This window comes from Aythya fuligula, chromosome 3 (genome assembly GCF_009819795.1).
Source record: "Aythya fuligula isolate bAytFul2 chromosome 3, bAytFul2.pri, whole genome shotgun sequence".
NCBI classification, from domain to species: Eukaryota; Metazoa; Chordata; class Aves; order Anseriformes; family Anatidae; genus Aythya; species Aythya fuligula.
The window spans coordinates 7898434-7921300 of record NC_045561.1 but is presented as its reverse complement, the minus strand read 5'-3'; the positions used below and the strand labels follow the sequence as shown (position 1 = coordinate 7921300).

At 37.4% G+C, this 22867-nt stretch overlaps 1 protein-coding gene across 1 annotated transcript in view; it reads left to right on the top strand.

The window, feature by feature from the left end:
- The window catches only part of SPTLC3 (serine palmitoyltransferase long chain base subunit 3), an 85449-nt gene that overhangs the window by 8853 nt on the left and 53729 nt on the right, over window positions 1-22867 (top strand). The window contains exon 2 of the mRNA XM_032185306.1: window positions 22640-22831. Coding sequence (XP_032041197.1) covers window positions 22640-22831 — 192 coding nt within the window. The remainder of the gene's footprint in view (window positions 1-22639; window positions 22832-22867) is intronic.

The window sequence follows — 22867 nt, the reverse complement described above, 5'->3', positions numbered from 1 at the left end:
ACTTCCATTTGAGTTGCTGCTTTCTTGTCGCTGCTGCTGATTCCTGTGGGCTGAAGGGCTGCCATCCAGCCCTCCCCGTGACTCATGTAGCTATCTGAGACTTCATCCTGGCCGATCTTCACAATCTGTTGGCCTGCGCTTGGAGTCACAGCGGCCATTTGTACGCTCCTGAGCTTCTTGGGGTGTTCTGTGAGAGTGACTCAGCCTGTCTCCATCTTCAAGCTTCTGTCTCTTCCTTGTGCCTTCACAAAACTTTCCGTATTTCTTTTGAAGGGAACATTCTTCCCTTAGTTTGGCCCCTTTAGGTTACCTGCAAGAAGTGCAAAAGCAGCTAGGATCAGGATGTTGTACATGCTGCTGTGGGGCAGATTCATGAAGATCACCCAAACCACTGCCTAGAGAGGGCAGAACACAGATGTTTCCACCCAGTCCTCAGCAGCCGTGAGTCAGTGACTGTAGTGATTTGATACAGGAACCACGGAGGCTGGGGAATATAACTTGAGAAATAAATTAAAGACTGTCAGTGAATGTCAGCTCTTACCTCATTGTCAGCTGCTCCCAGAAAGAATCCCAGCCCTGTGATCTGATCAGACGTATCTCCTGCTCAGGCCACATGCTGAGCAGCCTCACTGCTAGCACTTCAGGTGCTGCACAGAAACCAACACCAAGCAATGAAACAATTCACAGGCACAATTCAACATTAATGAGATTTTGTGGAAGACATTTCATGGTCCAAGAGAATGTTTGAAAAATAAGCATGTTTTTTCAGTTCTTTAAGATCATATTCACATAAATTCAACTGTTTGAGCTTTTGGACTTCTGGCAATCTCTTTACACCAGGCATGCTCAAAAGGATCATTTTATTTATTTTATTTATTTTTGACTGCATGTCTGTTGATGTCGTCTCTTCTTTATATAAGGCATTACTCTCCTGTGTTGTCACTGTACAATTTTTCCTTGCATCATTGTTTTATATAAACAGCTTTTTGGTTTGCATATGTGGGTGGTGAAATTGTATGGGAGGTTCTAGCAGGTACCAGGGAGTGTTAATACCCAAGGGGGAAGTTTTGTTGCTTTTTGTTGTTTTGTTTTAATCACAAAGGAAACAAAACTGTGATTTGATGAAATCGTCACCCCTCTTCCTCTCTTCTAATCATAGTTGTCTCTCACCTAGGAGCTATCATCCTCGGTTGCTTTTCACTTGCTTTAGGTTATGTCAGAACCGATAGTGAAGTTTTTATGAGCCTTTAAGTAGTGAATTGTTGCATCTGTAAGTGAATATATCAGGGGCATTACAAACTGGTTCTGGTTGGTGTGTGTGTGTGTGTGTGTTACAGCACAGTGTAATCCCAGGTTGAGAAATGCAAAATTACTTTATCAAATAATGTATGAAGAATGCCACATGGGTGGAATTGTTTATTAGTCATTTTTGGCTTTAGATACATTTCGTAATAGCATCTCTTTAAGTTGAACTCAGAACCTTTGAGTCTGGTATCTGATTCTTACTCATAAGCAAGCAGGAATAATTAAAGATTCCAAAACAAAGCACAAACATTTGCCACAATCTACAACTTTTAAAGGAAAAAGTTAATGTTTTGTTCATTTGTTGCATTCTGTGACAATTATACTGTTAATACATGTTAAGCCTAATTGTTCTTAAAGTCTGCATTTGTTTTCGAGAGACAGCCTATTAATTCCGTCATCCGACTTAATTTTGAGATGTATACAAATTGAACTGGTATGTTGATATGCATAGTGTGAAACATTGGATATTTTGTGTGTATTTATAAGATTTGGCAAAATAACTATGGGCTGGTTTTCTGTCTTGAGACAGAATACATGGACTTTGGGAACTGAGCATCTTTAACCCAAGATGAAACTGAATTTTAGTAAACCTTTTGTACTAGGAGAAGTATAAGTTGCTGCATTCCTTGAAAAGGAATTAATTGGCCTTCTCATGTGTCATATTCGCTAGCTAAAGAATGAAAATTCTGCAAAAAGATAAGTCTTTAACCTGAAATGCACCGGACCAAGAAGGCCTGCAGTGAGGCTGCCATCTTTTTGTTTGTTTTGTGAGCATGGATGGGTGAGCTGGCAGGCCCCGAAGTCTTGGCTTCTGGGCAGTGGTGCTCAGTGTGCAAACCCAGCAGAGGACTTGTTTTTTCAGCAAAAACTGATGTCTAGAAGATCCTTCTGTTTTCCTTCATGACAAAGTATTCCCAAGCATGCAGGTTCACCTGTTTCCAGCAAGTTTTTCTCTGTACTTCATTGGTGTCTTGGCTCTCCTAAATTTCTCTTCTGTTGAGAAATTTATTCTGTTTACTGACTTACTGGATAAGGGAAGTCCTGCCATCACTTTTTTGATTTCAGAAAGAAATTACCATGTTGGGTTTTTTTTTTTTTTTTTTTTTTTTTTTCATTAGAGATACATCTTTAGAGGTTATGCAAGAGTGAAAGTCACCAGACTCTTTGCCAGTAATGAACAAGACCATGTAACCAAGAATGACAGATCAAAAATGGAACTCTATCAACTTACGTTCCCCCACACACACTTCCAACCCAAAGTATTGATTAACTGATATATTTGAAAATGTTGACATGGACTTCTATGCTGTTAGGACAACAGAAATTAAGCAAAGGAAGGTAAAAACCATCTTTACTTATCTATAGGTGGAAAACATTCTAATGCTGGCCTAGAAAAGGTACTATTAGTAGTTTTTATATCTGATGTTCAGTATAACTGGAGACCTGTTGAGAACTTCTCATGCACATGGGCTGAGAACTATGTTTTTATGAAACTGAGGTAAAGCATATATTTTTATTTAATTCTTTTATTATTATTAGCAGAAACTCTGGCTTTTTTGGCTGTTACAGTATGTAGCTGATGAGAAACAAAGTGCTGCAATCCTCTAATTATGTTGCAGAAATGTTAATGTTTACAGGAAACAATTTAATTCGACAAGTTATTCAGATTCTTAAAGCATGCCTATGCTTATAGGTGTCAAAAATATGTGTGTTTGGGGATATTGTATGGGGGGGGGGAAAACTACATAGTTTCATAAATAGTATTATACAAACTGTGCCGAAAGTTAATAATTTTAGTTCATTTTGACCTAGTTTTCTATAGAAGCAGGGCATATGTAGCAGCAGTAGCTGTCTGTCAACTCCTTAATAACTTGTGAACCTGTTAGCCATTTTCAGCGGGATTTGACAAAGTCGTGTCATCCTTTCTTTCCTTAAAGCAGGCAGCTGGGCACAGGAGAAAAAGCTCTGCATATTCCTTGTTTAAAGAGGAGCTGCTGTGTGAACTCATTTCTCCTGTACCCTTTCTAGTAGAAAGGAGATTTGATCTATGTCCCAAGTAAGAAGGAAGTTTCCATTGGTGTGTTTCTTAATTTGATAGCAAAGTCAGTCTACGTGACGCATCTACAGAAACCCAGAATTTATTATTCCCCAGGTCTGCAGATCTCTGTTTACTTCTGCTCTAGCTTATTTCTGTGTGGCATGTACTTTATTGCTTTTCTGTGGAATTTTTTTGGACTGTAAACTTTCTGACTCTGTTTTCTGTTCTAGTAAAATACTTGGTACACATAGGAGTGGTATCTATTAAGTGCCTTTTCAGAGGGCTTTTTCATCAGCCTTCCCATGTTTTGCAAATATCAGTAGCCTATCATCCATATTGTGTAATGTAGTTGAGCTATCTCCTTCTCTAGTTGCTGCAGTTAAGCCAGGATAGGAAAATGGACTTTGGTCTCATTTCTCACAGGACACTTCTCCTCTGCCAGTCTATCTACAGGTGGAACTTGAGTTTAAATTAAATGTACTAAATCACAGTTACTGATTTGCAGTAATTCAATTCTCATTCAGTCATCCATTAGTTCTTCATCTTTAGAGACTGGGTCCAAAGGTAAGCATGTTCAAAGTCATCATTGTCATCTAACTGGCGCTTCCCCAGTTCACAAAGGCTGTATGATTTCAGTTCACCTCCTGCTGATCACATATTGCACCTACTCAGCAACAGCATTCTCTAGTGAAGATGTATTTTGAGACATCAGCATAAAGACAGAAATGCAATGGAAACAAAACTCTCACCCTGTGACAGGTAGTTTTTGTAAGCTTGGGCAGAAGTTCGGTAGTTAGGCATTTTGGAGAGCTTTAACTACTTTCCTGAGATTTAGGGGATCATAATTAGAAGATTTTTCTGAGCTACTCACACAATAACTTGATAGTGTGGAAAGTCTGTCAGAGAGCTTTTAACCAGATGCAAGAAAGGCTTCTCCTTAGAAACAAAGTTTGGAAGACTGTCAGAATAGGTATTAAGTGTTCCTTAGTTTTCTTCTTGTTTTGGGTGATGATTTGTTGGCATGGCAATCAAAATATCTCAGCACTGTGACACTTCTCAGTAAATAACCAATGGCTGACTGACAGTAATTTGTCTGCGGACTTTGCTGTTTGCTACTTACTCCTATTCCCCCTTCCTCCAGCTTTTGCATCATCCTGACTTATGGCTAGCATTTCCAGACTGCATTTAGTCACTGTTGCATTTGTGGCTGTGCTACGTGTCCTTTTTTTCCATTTGAATGAAAAAAAAATTATATTCATTTTCCTCAAGGCTCACTCAGGGTTTGCAATGCAACGTTTCCACAAAGGTATGGCAGATGGGCACGTATCATGTTTTGGCAACTGTATTTGCCAACCATACTTTCTTGGAATAGGAAACATTTACGTATCAGATGATGATGGTGATAGCCAGAGTTACAACTCTGATGATAAATCTTCTGGCACAATTTCCTGAAACTTGTAGTAGAAGCACATAAGCCAGTAATACTTTCTATACTATTGGACAAGGCTTTTTTCTTACCTTGATAGAACTGCTAGCTTCTTGTTTCTCTCTTAGATCCATTCAGCCATGGTTAAAACAAGCAATCACACCCATGTTTTGTCCATTTACACATTCTGGTAGGTCATTGCAAATTAGAACAAGAATTAGTGATTTTTGGGCCATATCATTCAGCATGTAGGATGTAGCAGAGCTCATAAACAACATTATTTAAACAACTGAATGGGTAAGAACACTGCCAGAGCTTAGAAATATTCTGTATTTTGAAAATATAGTTAAATCTCTCTCATTTAAAAAAATAAAATAAAATAAAAAAATAATCAAATGACAAGACATTGAAGGAGAAGGATATCCCTAAAGCTGACAGAAGTAGTTTTTACATACTGGTCACTTCTGGAATAGGAAAATTCATTATTGAGCTGCAGGATATCTAATTTATTTAACATTGGTCAGTTCACATATTCAGATTACTGATCAGCTACATATAAAGCTTTGCATGTCATAAACCAGGCAGGTTAGAATTATAATGAGTTGCTTTAGGTCCCACTTTCACATCTGTTATGAGAAAAACGTGCTTGGGAGAAAGACATACCTACTTGGTACAACTTCTAAGTATTCACAAAGCAGTATTATGGACAAGGAATCACACGAGGATAAAGCATGAACTTCTGTAACTTCTCGCTTTCGAGTCAAGTTCAGTAAAATCTGTATTAGTCAATGCAAGGGACAGGTGACAAGTTGCCATGCAGGGTGGAAATTGGGGGGTGAGATAAAGCACTGGTTGAACTGGAGAGTCTGGCTTGTTCGGTTGTCCTGAGGAGCGAGCTCTGTTCAGCAGTGTGGTAGTGCTCCGATGGAGTGAGGTGGAGCTGCCCGAGGCAGCAAAATGCACTGTGAGAACTAGGTCAGGGGTGTGCCGAGCTCCTGGGGTGCCGGCGTAGCCAGAGGCTAGAGAGGGAAAGCCAGGAGGAGGTGAAAGGTGGATGGGTTGAGCCTGTGGCAGGTGATCTCAGCCAGGATGAAGGCAAGGAACCGAGGAGAAGGAATGGTGCAATGACAGGAAGATGTAGGTCAGTGAGCAGCTGCAGTCTTAAAAGGAGGAGGTGATTCTTTTTCACTCCTTTTTGCAAAATAGCAAAGAAGTACCATTACTGAGTAGGATTCATGGGGATGGCTACCAAAACATAAATCATTTGACAGCCATCATATTACTAATGTGTAGTTCTCTGAAAGGAAAAACTTCAGTGTTGACTGAATATTTTTATCTGAGCATCAGTTATAACAAAAGCAGTCTTGCTTACTGTGGCTGCCACAGCCAGCTTTTTACCATATTCCCATTAGGAGAGTTCTAGGATGACCTTTTTGTAACTGTTTGCAACACCTTTTTTCAGTTCTCTTTGTCTGGGTTAGTAAGCATACCATAATCTTCTTTTGTATAAATTCTTCAAGAGTATACTTACATTTTACAATTTTATTTCCAAATCCAAAGTTGAGCCATAGTATTCCAGAGCAAATGTGTTCACCTCTGCAGGATGTCTCTTAAAAGACTAAAAACAGATTTGAGGGCTGCACAGAGAGGGGATGGTGGGGGAAACAGGGATGGATCATAGGAGATGAGGATAGAGTTGCAGGTTTTTGTGTAGAAAAGCAAGCCTTCCATGTTCCTTGACTGAGGTGTGCAACACTGGAAAAAGTCAGCAATGCTTAGCTCTTGTGCACTACAGAGACTGAGGGACATGGATGGAATTTCAAAATAATTCAGTTTTGCTTTGCAAACTAAGTGGCCAGATTTTTGGAATGACTCCTACTGAAAATAAAAATCTTTGGAAATTCTGTGGTCTGTGATCCTGTCTCCTGGCACTGTCAGAATGTTCGTGTCAAATATTTTCCATTCTTTGCATGAATTTACCCTTTCCAAGTTTGTGTTCTGTTCTAATGCAAATAATCTGGGTACTTTAAAGATTGGATATTTTCATTCAGTCAAGACAAATGTAATAATTTGAACCTGAAGCATAACTATATTTTTATTTTCTGTACCTTCCTGTATATCTTCACTTACAACTGCATATAACTGAGCTAAACCTGATTACAAAGCCACCACCTCTCACTGAAGCAAGGTGCAACATCTAGCTTACATAAAGCTCTGTGCCAGGAAGAGGTTGGCAGGCTTGCTCAGAAGACAGTACAGATGATCTCCTGCCAATGCGGAGCACTGCTGGTTAAAGTGAGGAATATGAAACATCATTGGAAACATCATGTTCTCCCATAATTCAAGCAATTATATGAAAAGGTAACTCAGGCTACTTACACAGCCTTTGCAGCTGGAAGTTCTGTTTTTCTGGAGGAAAGATTTGTCCTTTTTAGAAGTTTCTCTAGCATTTTGTGCTCCTGCCTCTAGCTGTTTTGTGAGTACTGAGCTTTGCCTTCTTTAGAGCTCAATAAAAGGTGAGTTCCCTAGTCATATTTCCCCACTGTTAGACCCTAGATTCTGCCTTGTAAGTCCTTGCTGTTGGGCAGTTCTACCAGAGTTTTGTTCTTAGAGCTTCAACCTTCCTCCAACTGAGCAGAAAGGGGAGTGGAGGGGGGGAACACACAACATATAAGTACTGCAAATTGTGTTTTATTGCATGTGTTATCTTCCAGAAATTGGTATGCTTTAAGAGAGTAGCTTTGATCCATGGGAGGGGAAAAAAAAAAAAGAAAAAAAAAAAAAAAAAGACAACCATACTACCTGGTATGAATTGTTCTCCAGAAGCGGGGCTATATTCTTGAATTGTGATGGTTATTCACCATGTCGCTGTTTTCATCCTTGATTTTGTACCTATTGATCTTTTACACAGATTGAAGTTATTCCATTTGTCCATAAGTGAGATGTCAGGCACATAAAAATTCTTAATTCAGCTTAGGACAATTAATTTCCTGAGTGAGAAGGGGGGGGGGGGGGGGGGGGGGGGCGGATACAGAACTTTTTTACCCCATGGAATAAGAAGCAATATAAAAGCAGAAGCAGTTACCAGCGTATGTTAGTGTTGTTTCAGAACTCACTATAAAGCATTGTGTCTCACGCATCTAAATACTTAGAAGAGCATCTCCTTAGTTTTTGTGAGGAGGTTATGTGTGAGACCTCAGATAACTATTTTATTCCCCACTGTAACTGAGCTTTATTAATTCTGTGTCTTGGGACATGATATTGAGATCGTGCTACTTTGCACACATGGACATTAATCAGAAGTAAATGATATTTTTCTCTGTTAGATGGTAGGATGTAAGTATAAACTTCACCCTGACACAGGAGTTACTGGATGAGCTAAAGCCAGAACAAATGGGACACCTCTCTCTACTACAGCTGGAACACTATCTTATTTATCATTGGTTTATCTGCCACATTGCACGAATACATTAGTTGCAGCCACTACAGGAGGGTATGGCCTTAATCTTATATTCAGGTTTGCAATTTTTGTTTGCAGTATAAATTTTGTTTTTTACTACAGTACAAATTTTGTTAAAGATCTTGACAATATGAAACATCTCTTCTGAAAATGTGTCTTTTATAGGATTTAAAACCAATTTATGCAAAATCTTACATCTCTTTGAATAGTGATTTACTTGATTATATGACATAGTCAGAATGAAGGAGTTACTCTGCTTGTAGCTGATTTTATCTCCTTATGAGTTCCAGCGTTGGTGTTAATTTTAAGGGGACATTTTGGAAATCTAAGTTAAGCTAAGGGGAAAAGAGACACTGACTTTAGATACAGGATGCAGGAAGATGGTTTGGAATGCTACATCAAAGCATAGTAGCTTTTGTTAAAGTCTTAGATTTCTGCAGGTCATGTTCAGCTTCTATCATTTCCCAAATCGTGTTCATGGAAAGATTTATCTTCTGTGTTAAGTTTTACTTTGACCGATGTTTTTACTTATCATGTACACCTTTAAGCAACTTTTTTTTTTTTTATGTGAAAGTGTTCTTGAGGTAGGAGTAACAGGTTTTCTGTGCCCACAAAATAAATCTGTACAGTCTTTATTAGGTATAACTTTGTTCGCTGATCCGTAAAGTGTACTGAACACATTTAAATTTTCCAAATACAGAGTTGCCAAGAGCCAGGGTCATTTTAATTTATTTTTGTTTTAAACAAAAACTATATATTCGCTTCCTTCTTCTAGCATCCATGGCTTGAAGGTTATCTCTGTCTACTTGCATTTGACTCTTTGGAAAATATATTGGCTATTTTCTGAGTGTTCATTCTTTTCTGTTCCACATTCCACGTCACAGTGAGGTTTTTGAACATAAGGTAAATCTAAATGATGAAATTAACATGATCTAACTTAATGTTTGATTGATTTTATCAGTAGAAAGTTTTTTCTCATGTCTGATCTAAGCCACCTTGACCGTCATTTTACAATGCTGTATCTTGTCCAGAACATAATTCATTCCCTTCCTCTTGCAGTTACCTGTTACATGTTTTAAGACTCTCAAACCACCAGTCCTCAGGGCTTTCTCTTCCCTTTAGAGTAAACAGTTCAAATTCTTTCATTCGTTTCTCAGAACTTTATTTCCAGTCTTTATCTTTCTCTTCCCAGATCTCTACAGTTAGTTCAAATCTCTGTTCTGTATTGCCCAAAGCTGGATGGAGGACTTCAGCAGAGATCTGTATAGTGCTTTGTAACATTAGAGTGCTTTGTCCTTTTGCCCTTAACATTGTTCTCTTGAAGGATGGCTGTTTTTAACAACTCATTTTAATATCCCTTCCTATGGAGTTGCATGCTATTTCCAAGTACAGTTGTGCTTTCTTGAAATCTGTTATTCTGCAGTTCCATTTCCTGCTTTTCCCAAGTCCCTTGATTTCTACCATTTTATGAGCTTATGATCAGTATAAATGAAAACTTTGAGTTAAGATGCCCTAATGTCTACTTAAACTACTTCCAAGTAATGTTTTCAGTATTATTTTTTAATTTGCCTCACCGCAACAGAGGAAGAAGAAATAATCTTAGAGGTAAGAGAGAGAGAGGCTTGTGAAGTGTCCACAACTGTTTTTTGTGTTTGTTTTTTTTGTTTTGTTTTGTTTTGTTTTCCCATGAGTGATAGAACTACTCATCTTGTGTGTACAGAAACTTCTACTCCAGAAAATTGCAATTTGACTACCATGTCTCTTACTTTCCAGATAGGCAAGAGAAAGCACTTATCAAGGCTTGGCATATTCTATGCAGGTGCTGACTGGTGGGTCGTTACATGTCTATGTGTAATTTACTCCAAGAACCTTCAAAGAGATGAGTTATTACTGTCTTTCCTTCTGTCTGTGGGTTTGGACCAGTTTAAATTATCAAGGTCAGATTTTCCTGAAGCTTTCAGAAAAGTTCATGTCTTGGAAGACCTCAATTCTTCTGTCAGGTTGAAATTGGTCTAACTCAAAAACTCTTAGGGGGGTACTTGCAAACAGAGGGGCAACATGATAACATAACCCATTGTTTTCTTTGAAAAGTTTAAAATTTTTCACATTGAAAAGCTTAATTCAGATGAGTTTTTGCTGCTTGTCATGCATTTGAAAAGGCACTTTCCTTTGAACCAAGCAAAACATGCTTCTGTCACTCCTTTCTTTCAGTGTGCTTACACCTGACTTCTGTCTTTTGAATTCCTGGTGTTCTTTTTCTTACTTCTTCTGTCTTCAGCCAAGAACCACAACTCCCAGATGTTTGCCTCTGGCTAGATGTGTATCTACTAATGAAAATTAGTACCACATGTTGGGATGAGGACTTTCCTTGTTGTATATACCTAGACTTCTATAAAACCTGAGGAGAGCATTTATTTAAGAATAATTTCTGCAAATGTAGAGGAGGAAGGTTCAGATGAGAGCATGCAAGCCATTCTGATCTTCAGTGTTTCATAATTACTGGAACAGCTTATAAAAATAATTTTATTGCATGATGTACTGAAAATAACCATGTACAATTTATTTCTAGATTATTTTTTATTAATCTTAAAGTAATTGAAGTAGAATACATTTGACTGTGAGCTCTAAGATTGAGTTAGCCAATTTAATAATGGTTAATGAATGTCATTACAATTAAATAGGCATTAAGCAGTCGTCAAGGAATGGATCATCTTTTCCAATTATACCAGGAAGAAATTGAAATTAGTGGGAATAGAGTGCCTCTTGGAGGACTTATTGTACCACCTCTGGGATCTTGGAGGAGTCCTGTGAGTTCCTCACAAGTATAGAGGTGGAGATCGCTCAATCATAGCAGATTGAAATCACCTTTTCTTAATATTTAAAAAATAAATCAAAATAGAGAAGGGTGTTACTGTTTCTGCTGTTTTTTAGAAAGAAAAAAATATCCGAAGAAAGCAATTCATTGTAATTTGTGAAAATACACAGCTTTTCTGCAATTGGGCACGAGTGTAAAAGAAATATCAGACTGTATTTGTGTTTTAAATGGATGTAAAGATTCTGCAGAATCATGTCAAATTTCTCACCTGGACTTTTTGCAGTATTGTGATAATCTTATATCATTTATTGCTCAGGTACCTCTATTAAGATAGTTTAATTGCTTACTTTCTCATATTTAGCTGTCTCACTCAGCTTTTCAGCATGTAACCAATGTATTTGTACCTTATAAGAAGCTGCAAGTGTAGAATTTGTTATGGTATGTTTCTTCTCACTACTCTTGTGTTATGAACTGCGGGATTTAAATATAGTCGGTGCTAATGTAAACTTCACAGTTTTTTCTGTAGTTCTGTCTCTCATTCAAAAAAAAAAAAAAAAAAAAAAGGAATCTACCTCCAGTTAAGAGGTTGACATTTCTCTGAAATACACATTTTATTCTACAGAATATTCTCCACAGTCTACAGAAATGTTTATTTCCATTTTTGTAGTACTGAGTTGTTCCGTATCACACTCATCTTAATTAGTCATGAATTCTGTTTCTGATGGGATTTCTTGCTGTAGTCTTGAAAGCAACATATGAAGAGCTTGTGTAAGCTTTCTATAATTATATTGCTTTTTCTGTATTGCTTACAATTTCAATCTATTTTTTTATGCAGTGGTACTCAAGTGTTTGATTGTTTTCTAGATCATTCTTCCTCCCAGATATTTTACAGCAATGCTTGATGCTTAGCCTTGCAGCCTCTAAGAATCAATTACATTGGGACTGGTATTATATACCATCTTGTTCAGATTTTTTTTTCCCAAATATGTACTGATTTGAGTTCCTTAGCAATGAATTTCAACTGTAATCCACCTTTGGTGTTGTTCACAATTTATTCAAGTATTTATAGACTAATAAAAATTAGCCAGTTTTCTATACATGTTGCATCTGGGCAGCCCTGATCAGGGAAGAAGAAGAAGAAAAAAAGTACGTGTGGGTGCCTTCACAATAGCACAAGCCAGATTGTTTAATCATGACACTTTAGGCCAGATTGTGGTGCTCAGTTAATTCTAGTCACTTCTCTTGCAAAGAAATCAAGAGGCTATCATAGGATGTGTGGGGGGAAAAAAAAAAAAAAAAAAAAAAAAATTGTAATGAGTAATTTGGAACAATTTAATTTAGGAAGTATATTTAAAGTATGTAAAGGAGTAAACAGGCTTTAACTTGCATAATTGAAATGGTGGAACCCATTCCTATAAGACTTAAATATCCATGTGAAATATAGCAAGTTGAAAAATTTTTATGGTTGGTATTAGTATTATTTTAAAAACAAAATAGGAGTTTTGAAAGAAAATGTCAGACCTTCAACAAAATCTCACTAGTTGGTGGATCCAGGTTACTCTGTAAACTTCTTCTGGGCTTCTTGCAACATAACTTGGACTGCAACCTATCTATCCTCATGTCATGTTGTTATAGTAGATGGTACACTGATGCGATCAGGTATGCCAGTTCTGATGCTGGCTTTGGTATGATCCATCCCAGTTTAATTATGCCATGAGCTCTACTGCCAAGTTGCCTAACTATTGTTTAAATGAATTCCTTTCATCTTGCTTAAGACAGTTTCTCTTGTGTTTTAAGGTGTCAAGATACTCATTTTCTCAACTTTTGTCACTTCGTGATATAATGTGAGACTATAGCCACCTTTAGTAATGGTTGTCTCTCATCTTCCTCAAATTCTTCTATCCTAAAGTTCTGTTCTTTATTATAAAAATGAAAAGGCTTTTTTGAACTTTTTTCTTTTTTCTTTTACCAGTTTTGCTTTGTTTTCCTACTGAGCTTTTAATTACCCTACATGAGAAGTTAGCAGCACGTCCTGGTTGCCTCTTTTTGTTCTTGAGAAAAATTGTTTTTCCCCATCATTAAATCTGTAACTTTTTGATTCTGGTATTTCATCTCTTTCTTTGTCAGTGGTATGCTAGGAGATTCATATTTAAATACCGTTACAAAAGAAATTAATTACCTTGGAGGATATAGAATAAATAGTAAAATTTGTCTGATTTCATTAAGAAAATTGGCAATGATTTTCTGTCTTCACTTTTCTGAGATATGATAGATAACTCATTGCAATAACAGGAATGTCTTGCAGAGCACGTTTTCCACTTAACTTGTGCATTACACTCAAAATAAGTGGAATAACATACAAATTATTCTAATGATACACAACTCTGAGGTAGGACATGTGAATGCTGTAAATTCTGTTCATGATACTTTCACAAAGGACCCAGTGTTCAGTGCCTTCCAAAAGTCTTCATCAAAACTGGTGCTGTCATCTTGGGAGCGAAGGGTGGCCTGAGGCTTTCTGAAGCTTTAACACATTAAGACTGAATCTTGTCGTGTATTTAGCATGGGAAGTCCAGGGACACGTCCATCCTGATAGGAAATGAGTCTCATTATTAAGCTGTTTCCTTTTGTCTCCTGTACAGAATCCTGGTCCTGTTTGAAGCCACTGTAGTTTATAATGGGAAAGCACTAGGATCCAACGCTGATCCAGTCATGCAAGTTACTGCGCAGCATCTGTCTGTTCACCTGTAATGTTTTCCTCACAAGGGAATTTTGTGGAGAGAACAATCTGATGTTAGTTAAAACACTTTCTGGTGTTCTTTGCAAAGTCTGTACGTGGGAAGCTGAGCTGGTGGATTGCTTCATATAGATTTTATAATAGAGCCTGCACTGGGCAAAATCACTAAGAGTCTGGTTAGATAATATCAAGTATCTTTCTATTCAATTACATTTTCAGTCACAAAAATGTGTAGAGACTCCACTGAATGACTTCCTAAATGATAAATCATTTCTGGAAGAAATTTCATATGTTAGGAGATCACCACTAGTGTCACACAGAAATGGAAACCATTTCAAGTAGTACTACTTTGACCCTTGTTTGTTTTCTGCCATTCATTCTTAAAGCCAAAGCCATGGGATATGAATGATAGGGAAGAGATCCTGATGTGGCCAGGCAGTGTGACTCTTGTAGTTCACTATGAGCTTTGGAAATAATAGCAAACACTTGCTGCAACTTGACGCCAGGAACTGTGCCAGAATTCCTGTAACCTAGGCGTCTCATCTCGTTCTTTTGTCTGATTCAACGTGTCTGGCTTTCTACTCTGTAATTGCTGTAAGGTTAGGAAATACCTTCTGGTATGCGTAACTATCTCCCTGGTTAGTGAACTTCACTGTTATGTCTCTAGTAATTTAAAATTATTAAACTTCATCTTTGCCTTCCCAGTTATATCTTTGCCATCCCTTCTTTCATCTTTGCCATCCCTTCCCATTTATACTGAGTCCCCTTTGAATTCTCCAGCAACAATGGAAAGCAGAATAATAGCTATATCAGGCCTTTTACATACTCCTTTTTCATTTTAATGTTTCTTGCTATTGCTTGTAATGTACAGATGTAAAGTCATTAGAAGAATGTACTATGTGATTTTTTTTCCCTGTGTACTGTTTATGTGTCTTAGTTGGTACTGGATTTTATCTGTTTATACAGCAATTTCGGAAATCTACAGTTCAAAGCAGTGTTTGCTACTGGCGTGAAAGCTCTCCAAAGAAATTCTTCCTGTGTGTCCCAAGTCGGTGTGAATGCATCTAAATTTCTCTGCTATACAGAGATGTATGTGGTTTTTATTTTGACAAATACTATAGTGCAACCATTCTGCAATGTGTAATTCAGCTTACTGGACTAAATTCATTACAGATGAAAATGTACATATCCATAGATTTTGGGAAAACTGCACACAGACAATTTACTTCGTTGCAAATAACCATTCACTGATGCCAGAATGCACAGTGTCTGTGATGTGTGCAGGGATGGAAACACATATCCTGACACACCAGGATAAGAGGCAACTTGAATAAGGATGTCTGCATAAAACTTATAAAAGATGATGAAACATTCATCTTCTAAGTTCATCTCTGCTCTAGCTTAGACTTTTTATGACTGTTGTCTCTGGACTTCTGCCAATTTTTTTTCCTTCCTGAACCTTGTGAGTAAGAAGTCTGTCTTCCAGCTTCCCATGTTGCATTCAAAAGTATTATTTTGTCTCTTTTTATTCCTTATACTGTACAAGGAAGCTGTTTCTAAAATGCTTCATAGTGCCCAATACTAGCTCTACTTTGTGATAGTGTTCAAGGGAAGGTCACTAGTGACATAAAAGGTGAAATTCCAATTTGTTTTGTTGAGAAAAGGTTCAAGTCACACTGAGTATTAATATGCTATGAGATTTTTCTTCTGATGTTAAGTAGCATGTATTCTTCATGTAGGTTATTGTTCTTTCTACAGGCAATATATCTGATAGAAAGGGGATTGTAAAATTGAATATGGAGCAAGTGTTTGTCACAGCAATGTACTTAGTCTAATATCTGCGCAGTAAGGATTTTTTTATTTTATAACAATGCTTTCTATTTAACAGTATGTTTTGAATGATCTTGTCTTTCACAACAGTAGTTGTCATTGCAGGACTCCATTATTTTGTGCTGTAAAATCTGTTACAAGGTGGATGTCTTGGAGCTCCATTTCTGCTTAACTGAAAAAAAAAAAAATGGTGCAAGTGTGGGAAATGAAAACCCCATCTTCTCATCTGCTTTTTTTGCTATTTGTCCATACTATCCTGCCATGAATTTGTACAAGGAAGCTGGAAGTTCTCGGTTAGTCATTAGATTTAGATTACAGGTGGTTGTTGGTTAGTTGGTTGTGTTTCAAAGTGATTTCGCTGGTGAGTATGAAAAGTAAGGTGAAAGGACCCAAGCTTCACAAAAGCACAAAGTGACAGAGCAGAACAAGCAGCAGCTCGTACAGCTTATAAGGGAGCAAACTTCTCACTTTCTGAGTTGTTAGATTCTAAACCTCTAGGAAGTTCAATAGCACATGGATTCTCAAGTTACTGTGAAGGTTTCTTAAATTTCCTAAGTCTTCTGAACAGTCCTGGACATTTTGCTCTGTTTTTAGCAATTGCTTCACTACCAGGTGTATTTTTTTTCTCAAAATTTCAGTGGAAATCAATAACCAGTCTAAACAAGGGTTCTGCAGACACAGGAGTAATAGCACACGTGTTTTTTTGTTTTGTTTCTATTTACAGTTTGTGCTGTGTGAAAATTACACTTTCTTCTGGCTTGGTCACATTTTAAGAGGCTGTGGCCTACATTTTAGCACCTTCTAGACATCAGTTTCACAATTATTTTTAATTTAAGACTTGTATGTATAGCTCAGTAAGCTACGAACTCACTGTGTAGCCATTTTTGGTTTGTATTTTCAGGATTTACAGGCTCAGACCTCTCAATGTGTTGTAACAGAGAAGAAACAATATACTTGCAATAAAGGATATCATTGCCAATAACTGCAGAGATTTGTGAAGTGATCTCAGTCTGTTGATCTTATATTCATTATAGGAAACTTCTGATTTTTGTAATCTTATATTTTCCTTTCCGTAACCCTTTTCTTTTCCTGAGGACTTCATGCAATCATTAAGAATTCTAGTCTCTAATGGATACTGAGGGACGGTGTTTCTGTGAGAAAGCACTAGTTGTAGCAGGCTTGTATAGAACAGTTTTATTCTTTGAGACCCAGTCTTCTCATGACAATGTTCCCTAGAGGACAGAGTTGCATATCAGCCACTTCAAAATCTGACTATCCAGTGGCAAGCTCTTGGGGGGGATTTAGGCTGACCATACCCTTCTTATGGCTGAAATGGGACCCTGTATTATCCCATCTTCAGCTTCTGCTCCAGGAGGGTACAAGCCTCTAAAGGTCCTGTGTACTGCCTGCCATCACCATGTAGCTGTCTCACACATCCTAGGACATCTAAAATCACCTGCATTTAGGGTCTTTCCCCAGATTTTTCCTCCACCCCCAATGTTAGAAAGGAAATGTCTGTTTAGAACCAAACCATCTGCAAGCAACCAGATGGTGCATCCGTGATTACCAGTCTGTGCTCCCATCAGTTCTTGGCTGTAGCAATGCACTGTCACAATTTGCTCAGGATTTCAGTGGGTACTTGAAATCTGGCAGGTACTGAGCAAAGGTGTCTTTCATTTGTTTCACAGATTTCAACATCTACCCCTTTCATATTCATATCTGTCACAGAAGTTTTATGTGGATCACTCAGCTTGTGTTGCTTTTTTTTTTTTTTTATAGGTTTTATGCAACAATGTGATAACATCTGATCCAGACACAGATTAAACTTTCTTCTTAAACTGAGTGAGAGTAAAATAAAGTTTCACCTGTTTCTGGATCACTTTTTGTTTGTTGTGGAGAATTTATATTAAAAGACAGACTTTTTCTTTATTCTCCTAGTAGTTTTGCTTCAAAGATATAGCTATTTGTACTTACTACTGCTGTATTGGAAGTGACCATAGTAGGGCACACTTTTTTTTTTTTTTTTTTTTTTTTTTGAGAGGGCTTTCAAAAAGCAGATCGGTTTCTGGATTTCTTTACAGTGTACATGTATATTGCCTCTACAGAACAGACTTGTGTGAAAACATGAGCTCTTGGGTCCTCATAGCTCCAGTCATGTGGGTTTACTCCTAACTCATGCTGGTGTAAGTGGTTACCTCTTTGCCAGCAAATTAGTCACAGTCAGCACACAGATTCAGTAGTGTCACACTATGCCCATGTTGTTCAGCCCTAGCTCTCCACTTCGACATGATTCTGGCTCATGTTGACTAGCACTCTCTCAGAGGCTGCATGACCTAAATGAAATGAAAATGTCTTTCCTCACTTTCTGGGTAGTATAAACAAATATTTAAGTACTATTCACACTATTGCACAGATATATTTTATTTTTCTTTGCTAATGGAAATCTCATGTTTTGTAACTCCTCCTTTGAAAAGTGTTGCCAGAAGTCTGCTTAGACTTTCAGATTAGTTTACATGATTCTAATAGCACTGTTAGATTTGTTGTTAGTGTTAATTTCTCCATTTTAAACCTGAGGGGGTTAAGAGGATATTCCTCATGATAGAAAAGATAGAAATTGTTTCAAAATCATTTTGCTAACTGCAGAATATGGGGATATAAGGTGTATTGCATTTAAAGCTGGTTTTATTGACTGTATTGGCATCGCTCCTGTTGACTTCAATGGCATTAAAATCTTTCCCAGGAATTCTCTTGCTGTGAGTATCTTACTGGAAACCACTTTGCAACTGTGGTTTAAAGCTGCTGCCAAATCTGTCGACATGGATTCTGTATAACTGTGTGCTGCACACAGAGTTATGAGCTGGAGCTGCCAGTACGACCTTCGGTTGTAAGAGAGCAAAAGGCAGCATGTTCTAGTAAACTAAACAGACTCAGCGCAAGAAAGTTGCATATTATAGTCCTGATTGTGCTGTTGGTTTCTGTGAAGCTGATGAAATCCTAGATTTGTCTATCAGAGCGGTAAAATATCTGTTCACTTTGAATTTCTTCTATAGCTTGTCTGCCTTGAGTGTCTTTATAACTTGCATTGGTGGATTCATTGCATTTGTGCCTAGAAAGTACCCTTTCTCTGTAGCAGACTAGTGAGTGACTATTGTGATTTGGAATACTGGCAGAATTTTTTAAACAAGCCAAGAAAATGTGGATTAGCATATCACAAAGCATGTTTACTCAAAATTTGTAAAGGAATCCAAAAATAAAGTTGCTGAATAACTCTGGGCTGCTGCTTAAGATGGCATTTTCACCACAGAAATGGAGTGTTATAAATAAGATACAAATTTTAAAAATGTGACCAAGTAGGTGCAGGGAATGAACTCCTCCTGGGACTGGAGCTGTGCTTTCACAATTTTTACTAACAGTCTGGGAAAAAAAGGGGTGAGGAGAAATAGGTGACAATAGGTGTTGACAGCACAGAATTTTTCAGAGTAGTGGAAGATTAATTCTGGATAACAACACAATGTTCTCATAGTAACATTTGATAAAATGGTAGAAAAAATTACGTGTCACTAATTAAAAAGCAATACATGAATTGGAAGAGGAAAATGATCCTAACATGCAAAAATAGCAGTGTGCTCTAAAAGAGGTGTTTATTGCAGCTAAGGAAGGATATACTGTAATCACTAGGGATATTTCTGGAACTGTGAACTGTTGCAAAAAGGCAGACAGAATGTCAGAGATCTTGACAAAATCAACAGAAAACAAGCCAAAGCATCATTTCCCGGTGTGTAAATTGACACTGTGCCCTCCAGTATTGTATGTAATCTTAATTCCCTTATCCTGCATTACAAAAAGGTATTATTGAACTAGGCAGACTGAAGAGAAAGTTGAACATTATAATATAGATTATTCATTTTTTCCTATGCAAGAAGAAAGAGACTAATCTAGTCTTAAATAGATTAAGGTTCTTCAGTTTGAAAAGGACAAGTGGAGAAGCAGAAGTCATTTGAGTAAAGAGAACGACAAGTAGCATAATTTCTCAAGCAGAAAAATTGAATAGAGGGCAGTGGTCAGAAAGTAAATTATCAAGTGAAATTTATCAGTTGTATAATAAATAAATATATTTTTTTTACAGATGAAATCAATTATTGAAATTCACAGTTTGTATCCACATCAGTTGCAGGTTCAAAAGTGATGAACAAATTCATAGTTATCCCCTGATGATGCAATTAATTAAATGTGATGACAGAGTCTTGGGTTCATGAAACATCCAAGCCACAAATTGTTGGAAGTTAGGAGAATATACTCAAGAAAGCATCATTCTCTATTTTTGCTTCTAGAACCTTTGTTTTATCTGCTAGGATTGGTACAGGCAGGGGGCTAGAAATCTCCTATTCCCTACAGATGTTCTTATGGATAGTTGTAAGTGTACAATTCAGCAAAGCACCCAGTGTGTAACTAGTGATCTCTGAGTCACTGCAGCTGTTTGTAAGAGATATGTTGTATTAGACTCCGGTGCCAGTAACAACCCAACTACATCAGCCTTTGCAGTCTAGGTGCTTAAAATTCACTGTCTCTGATTCCACCTCTTTCTTTATGATTACACATAGAAATCTAACAGTAACATAATGCAAAATGTCAATTCAGTATTCATCCACTTATCATTTAGGTTGACTGGAATTGTTGATCATGATCAGTCAGTCCTACCTTTACCCCAGTGCTTGGATTTGAAGTGCTGCTCAAAAGCATCCCAATAATCTACTCTCCAGAAGCAGCAAATCTACTTATTTAGGTTATTCCAGTGTTTTTACTTTTTTTTTTTTTTTTCCCCCTGGGACTCCAAGGATGGGTGAAATGCCCTGTTTTCCCCACTTTAGTTTTTAGATGAGATGTCACTGTTTTTCTGAATTTGTTTTCCCAGCCTTGTACTGACCTTGCGCTATCTGAAGACTGTTGGTTTTCATTGTTCATAGACTGTCACGTGTTAGAAAATTTGGGTCACCATTTAACGTTGTGTTCAGTGCTTTACTCCTGTTGATGTGCCATTTACCACTAGCTGTTTGTATTAAGAATAGAAGGGGATGGTGGTTGCATCTTTAAATATATATACCATACCGACTGTATAAACCAGGAGCAGCTGAATGCAGAGCATTTTGTTGCAGAAGAGAGCTTTGCAATGCAGGACTCTGATATAAGCCAAAGCTTCTCTGCTCCTTTACAAATAAAACATATAACTGTAAAGTGTTTATTAATAAAATTGCTAAACATCATGCTAATTCTCTCCTCTGGACTAAGGTTCATTATCACATCGGCACAGCTTGCCAAACTACAACGTCAATGGAATTGCCATAGATGACCATAAGTATGCTCTTAGCCTGTGGCAAACATATGGTAATGGGGCTTAGCTTAGTCCTTGATGGAATAGAGCATTGTGTTGTAGCTTACACACAGCTCTTGTGGCTTACCTGAAATATGACTGGACCAGGTATTTAACTCACTCTCATAGAATGTTTTTCATGGTAAATGGGTTGGCCTAAGAATAATTAGCTTTAGGTAGAGGTGCCTATGCAGAATTGCTTCAAAGGTCTACACTCACATGGGGAGAACCAGCTCTCTATTCCTTCTCCTTCACAAGGTAGTAAGTCTTCCCAAAGGCTAGATGAATTTCTGTTCACCATCACCCTGGAATTTCTTCCTTTTTTGGGTTTCTACAAAATCTTTACATTCTATCCTGTATCCTGCATTTTTTTTTTCTTTTGGGAAAGCACTGTAAATCCAAGATTGGACAGTAAGCTACAATTGAAATCAAAATCATCTGAAGATAAAGGCAACTTAATGCAGTATGCTAGGTCTAGCAAGTGCAGTGAATTTGTGGTTGTTCTTAATGTAATTATTGTATTTCAGCTTGTTGTGTTGCATAAATAATCTTTTATTTTGGCTCATCCATCCCACAGGCAGTAATGGATTAATGCAATTTTTTCATATGGTTGTAGGCTTTGCTTTAGAATAAGCTCAAAAATGGTCCTTTTTTAACAGAAGGATTACATTTTTTAATTATTTTTTGAATTGGCAAGTTGAACGTTACTAGAAAGTAACCGGAAATGCTGTCCTATTTTGTGGAAATGAGGGGTTACTTCTATTTTAAAGAACAATCTGATAAACATTCTGAATATAGGTTGGTCTGAAAAGATTGCAGTTGAAAACTTGAGCTTCTTTCACTTGTGAACTCCCAAAGTTTTAGAATATTTTAAAGACAAATTAATTTTGTCCACGCATGATTGTAAGTTTCTAGGAGTCGGTCACAATAGCATGACGAATTCCAGCAAACAAAGGGTGTGCATTTGTCCATGTGTATTGCCTTTTGTTTCTTTTTTTTTTTTCTGTTTTGTAATACCTTTAGAAGTATGGAAGAGGTAATTGGAAGTATAATTAAAGGCATTTTTGAAATTGGAACAGAAATGGAAGGCTGGGATTATTGCTGTTTTGGGTACTTCCTCAGATCTGAAGAACAGCATGGCAAAGGTGCCCTATTTTAGGCAGGATTTCCTGTTTATGGGTTAGCTGCTGTAGCGGGTTACACAAGCGTTTCAGAAGCAGCGTCAGGCCCAGTGTAGGTGAGTTTTCAATGCCGCCCTTCCCTTTTTATAGTTTGGTCTTGCAAGAACAGAGTATTGTGGTTTGCATTTAATCACCTTTGAAATAATTGTCCAATTAAACAGTAATATGTTGCCAGTCTTTCATAAGTTTCCAGTGTTTCAAAATAGACAAGGGAGTGGTGTTGAAGACGCCTGCAATTGAAGACATTGGTGGAGAGGAGAGAAAATTGAATATATTTGCAGTGATCAGTAGCACCAGCAGTGTTAGAAGCCCCCTCCTCCAAGTATAAATTGCATTATCTGATATGGTGAGAGGTCTAAATGCCTCTCCTGCTTTGTTGTATATTAGAGGAAAAGATTTACTTCAAGGTTTAAGGTTTTGGTATAAACTTTGATCATTTGAAGAGTTATTAATCCCAAGTTTCTGTTCTATATTTTCAGAAGAATGGTGTATCAAATGGAACTCTCTACAAAAAAACATTTATTGAGCACTTTGAACAGGCACCAATGTATGTTGCAGTTCTTACTTTCGTGGGTTTTGGAGTGGGCACAATATTTGGCTACCTGCGGGATTTTATGAGAGCCTGGGGACTAGAAAAACGTAACATTGCTGAAGAGAGAGAACAACAAAAAGTACGTATAAAAAAGTATGTATGTATCCACAGCTGA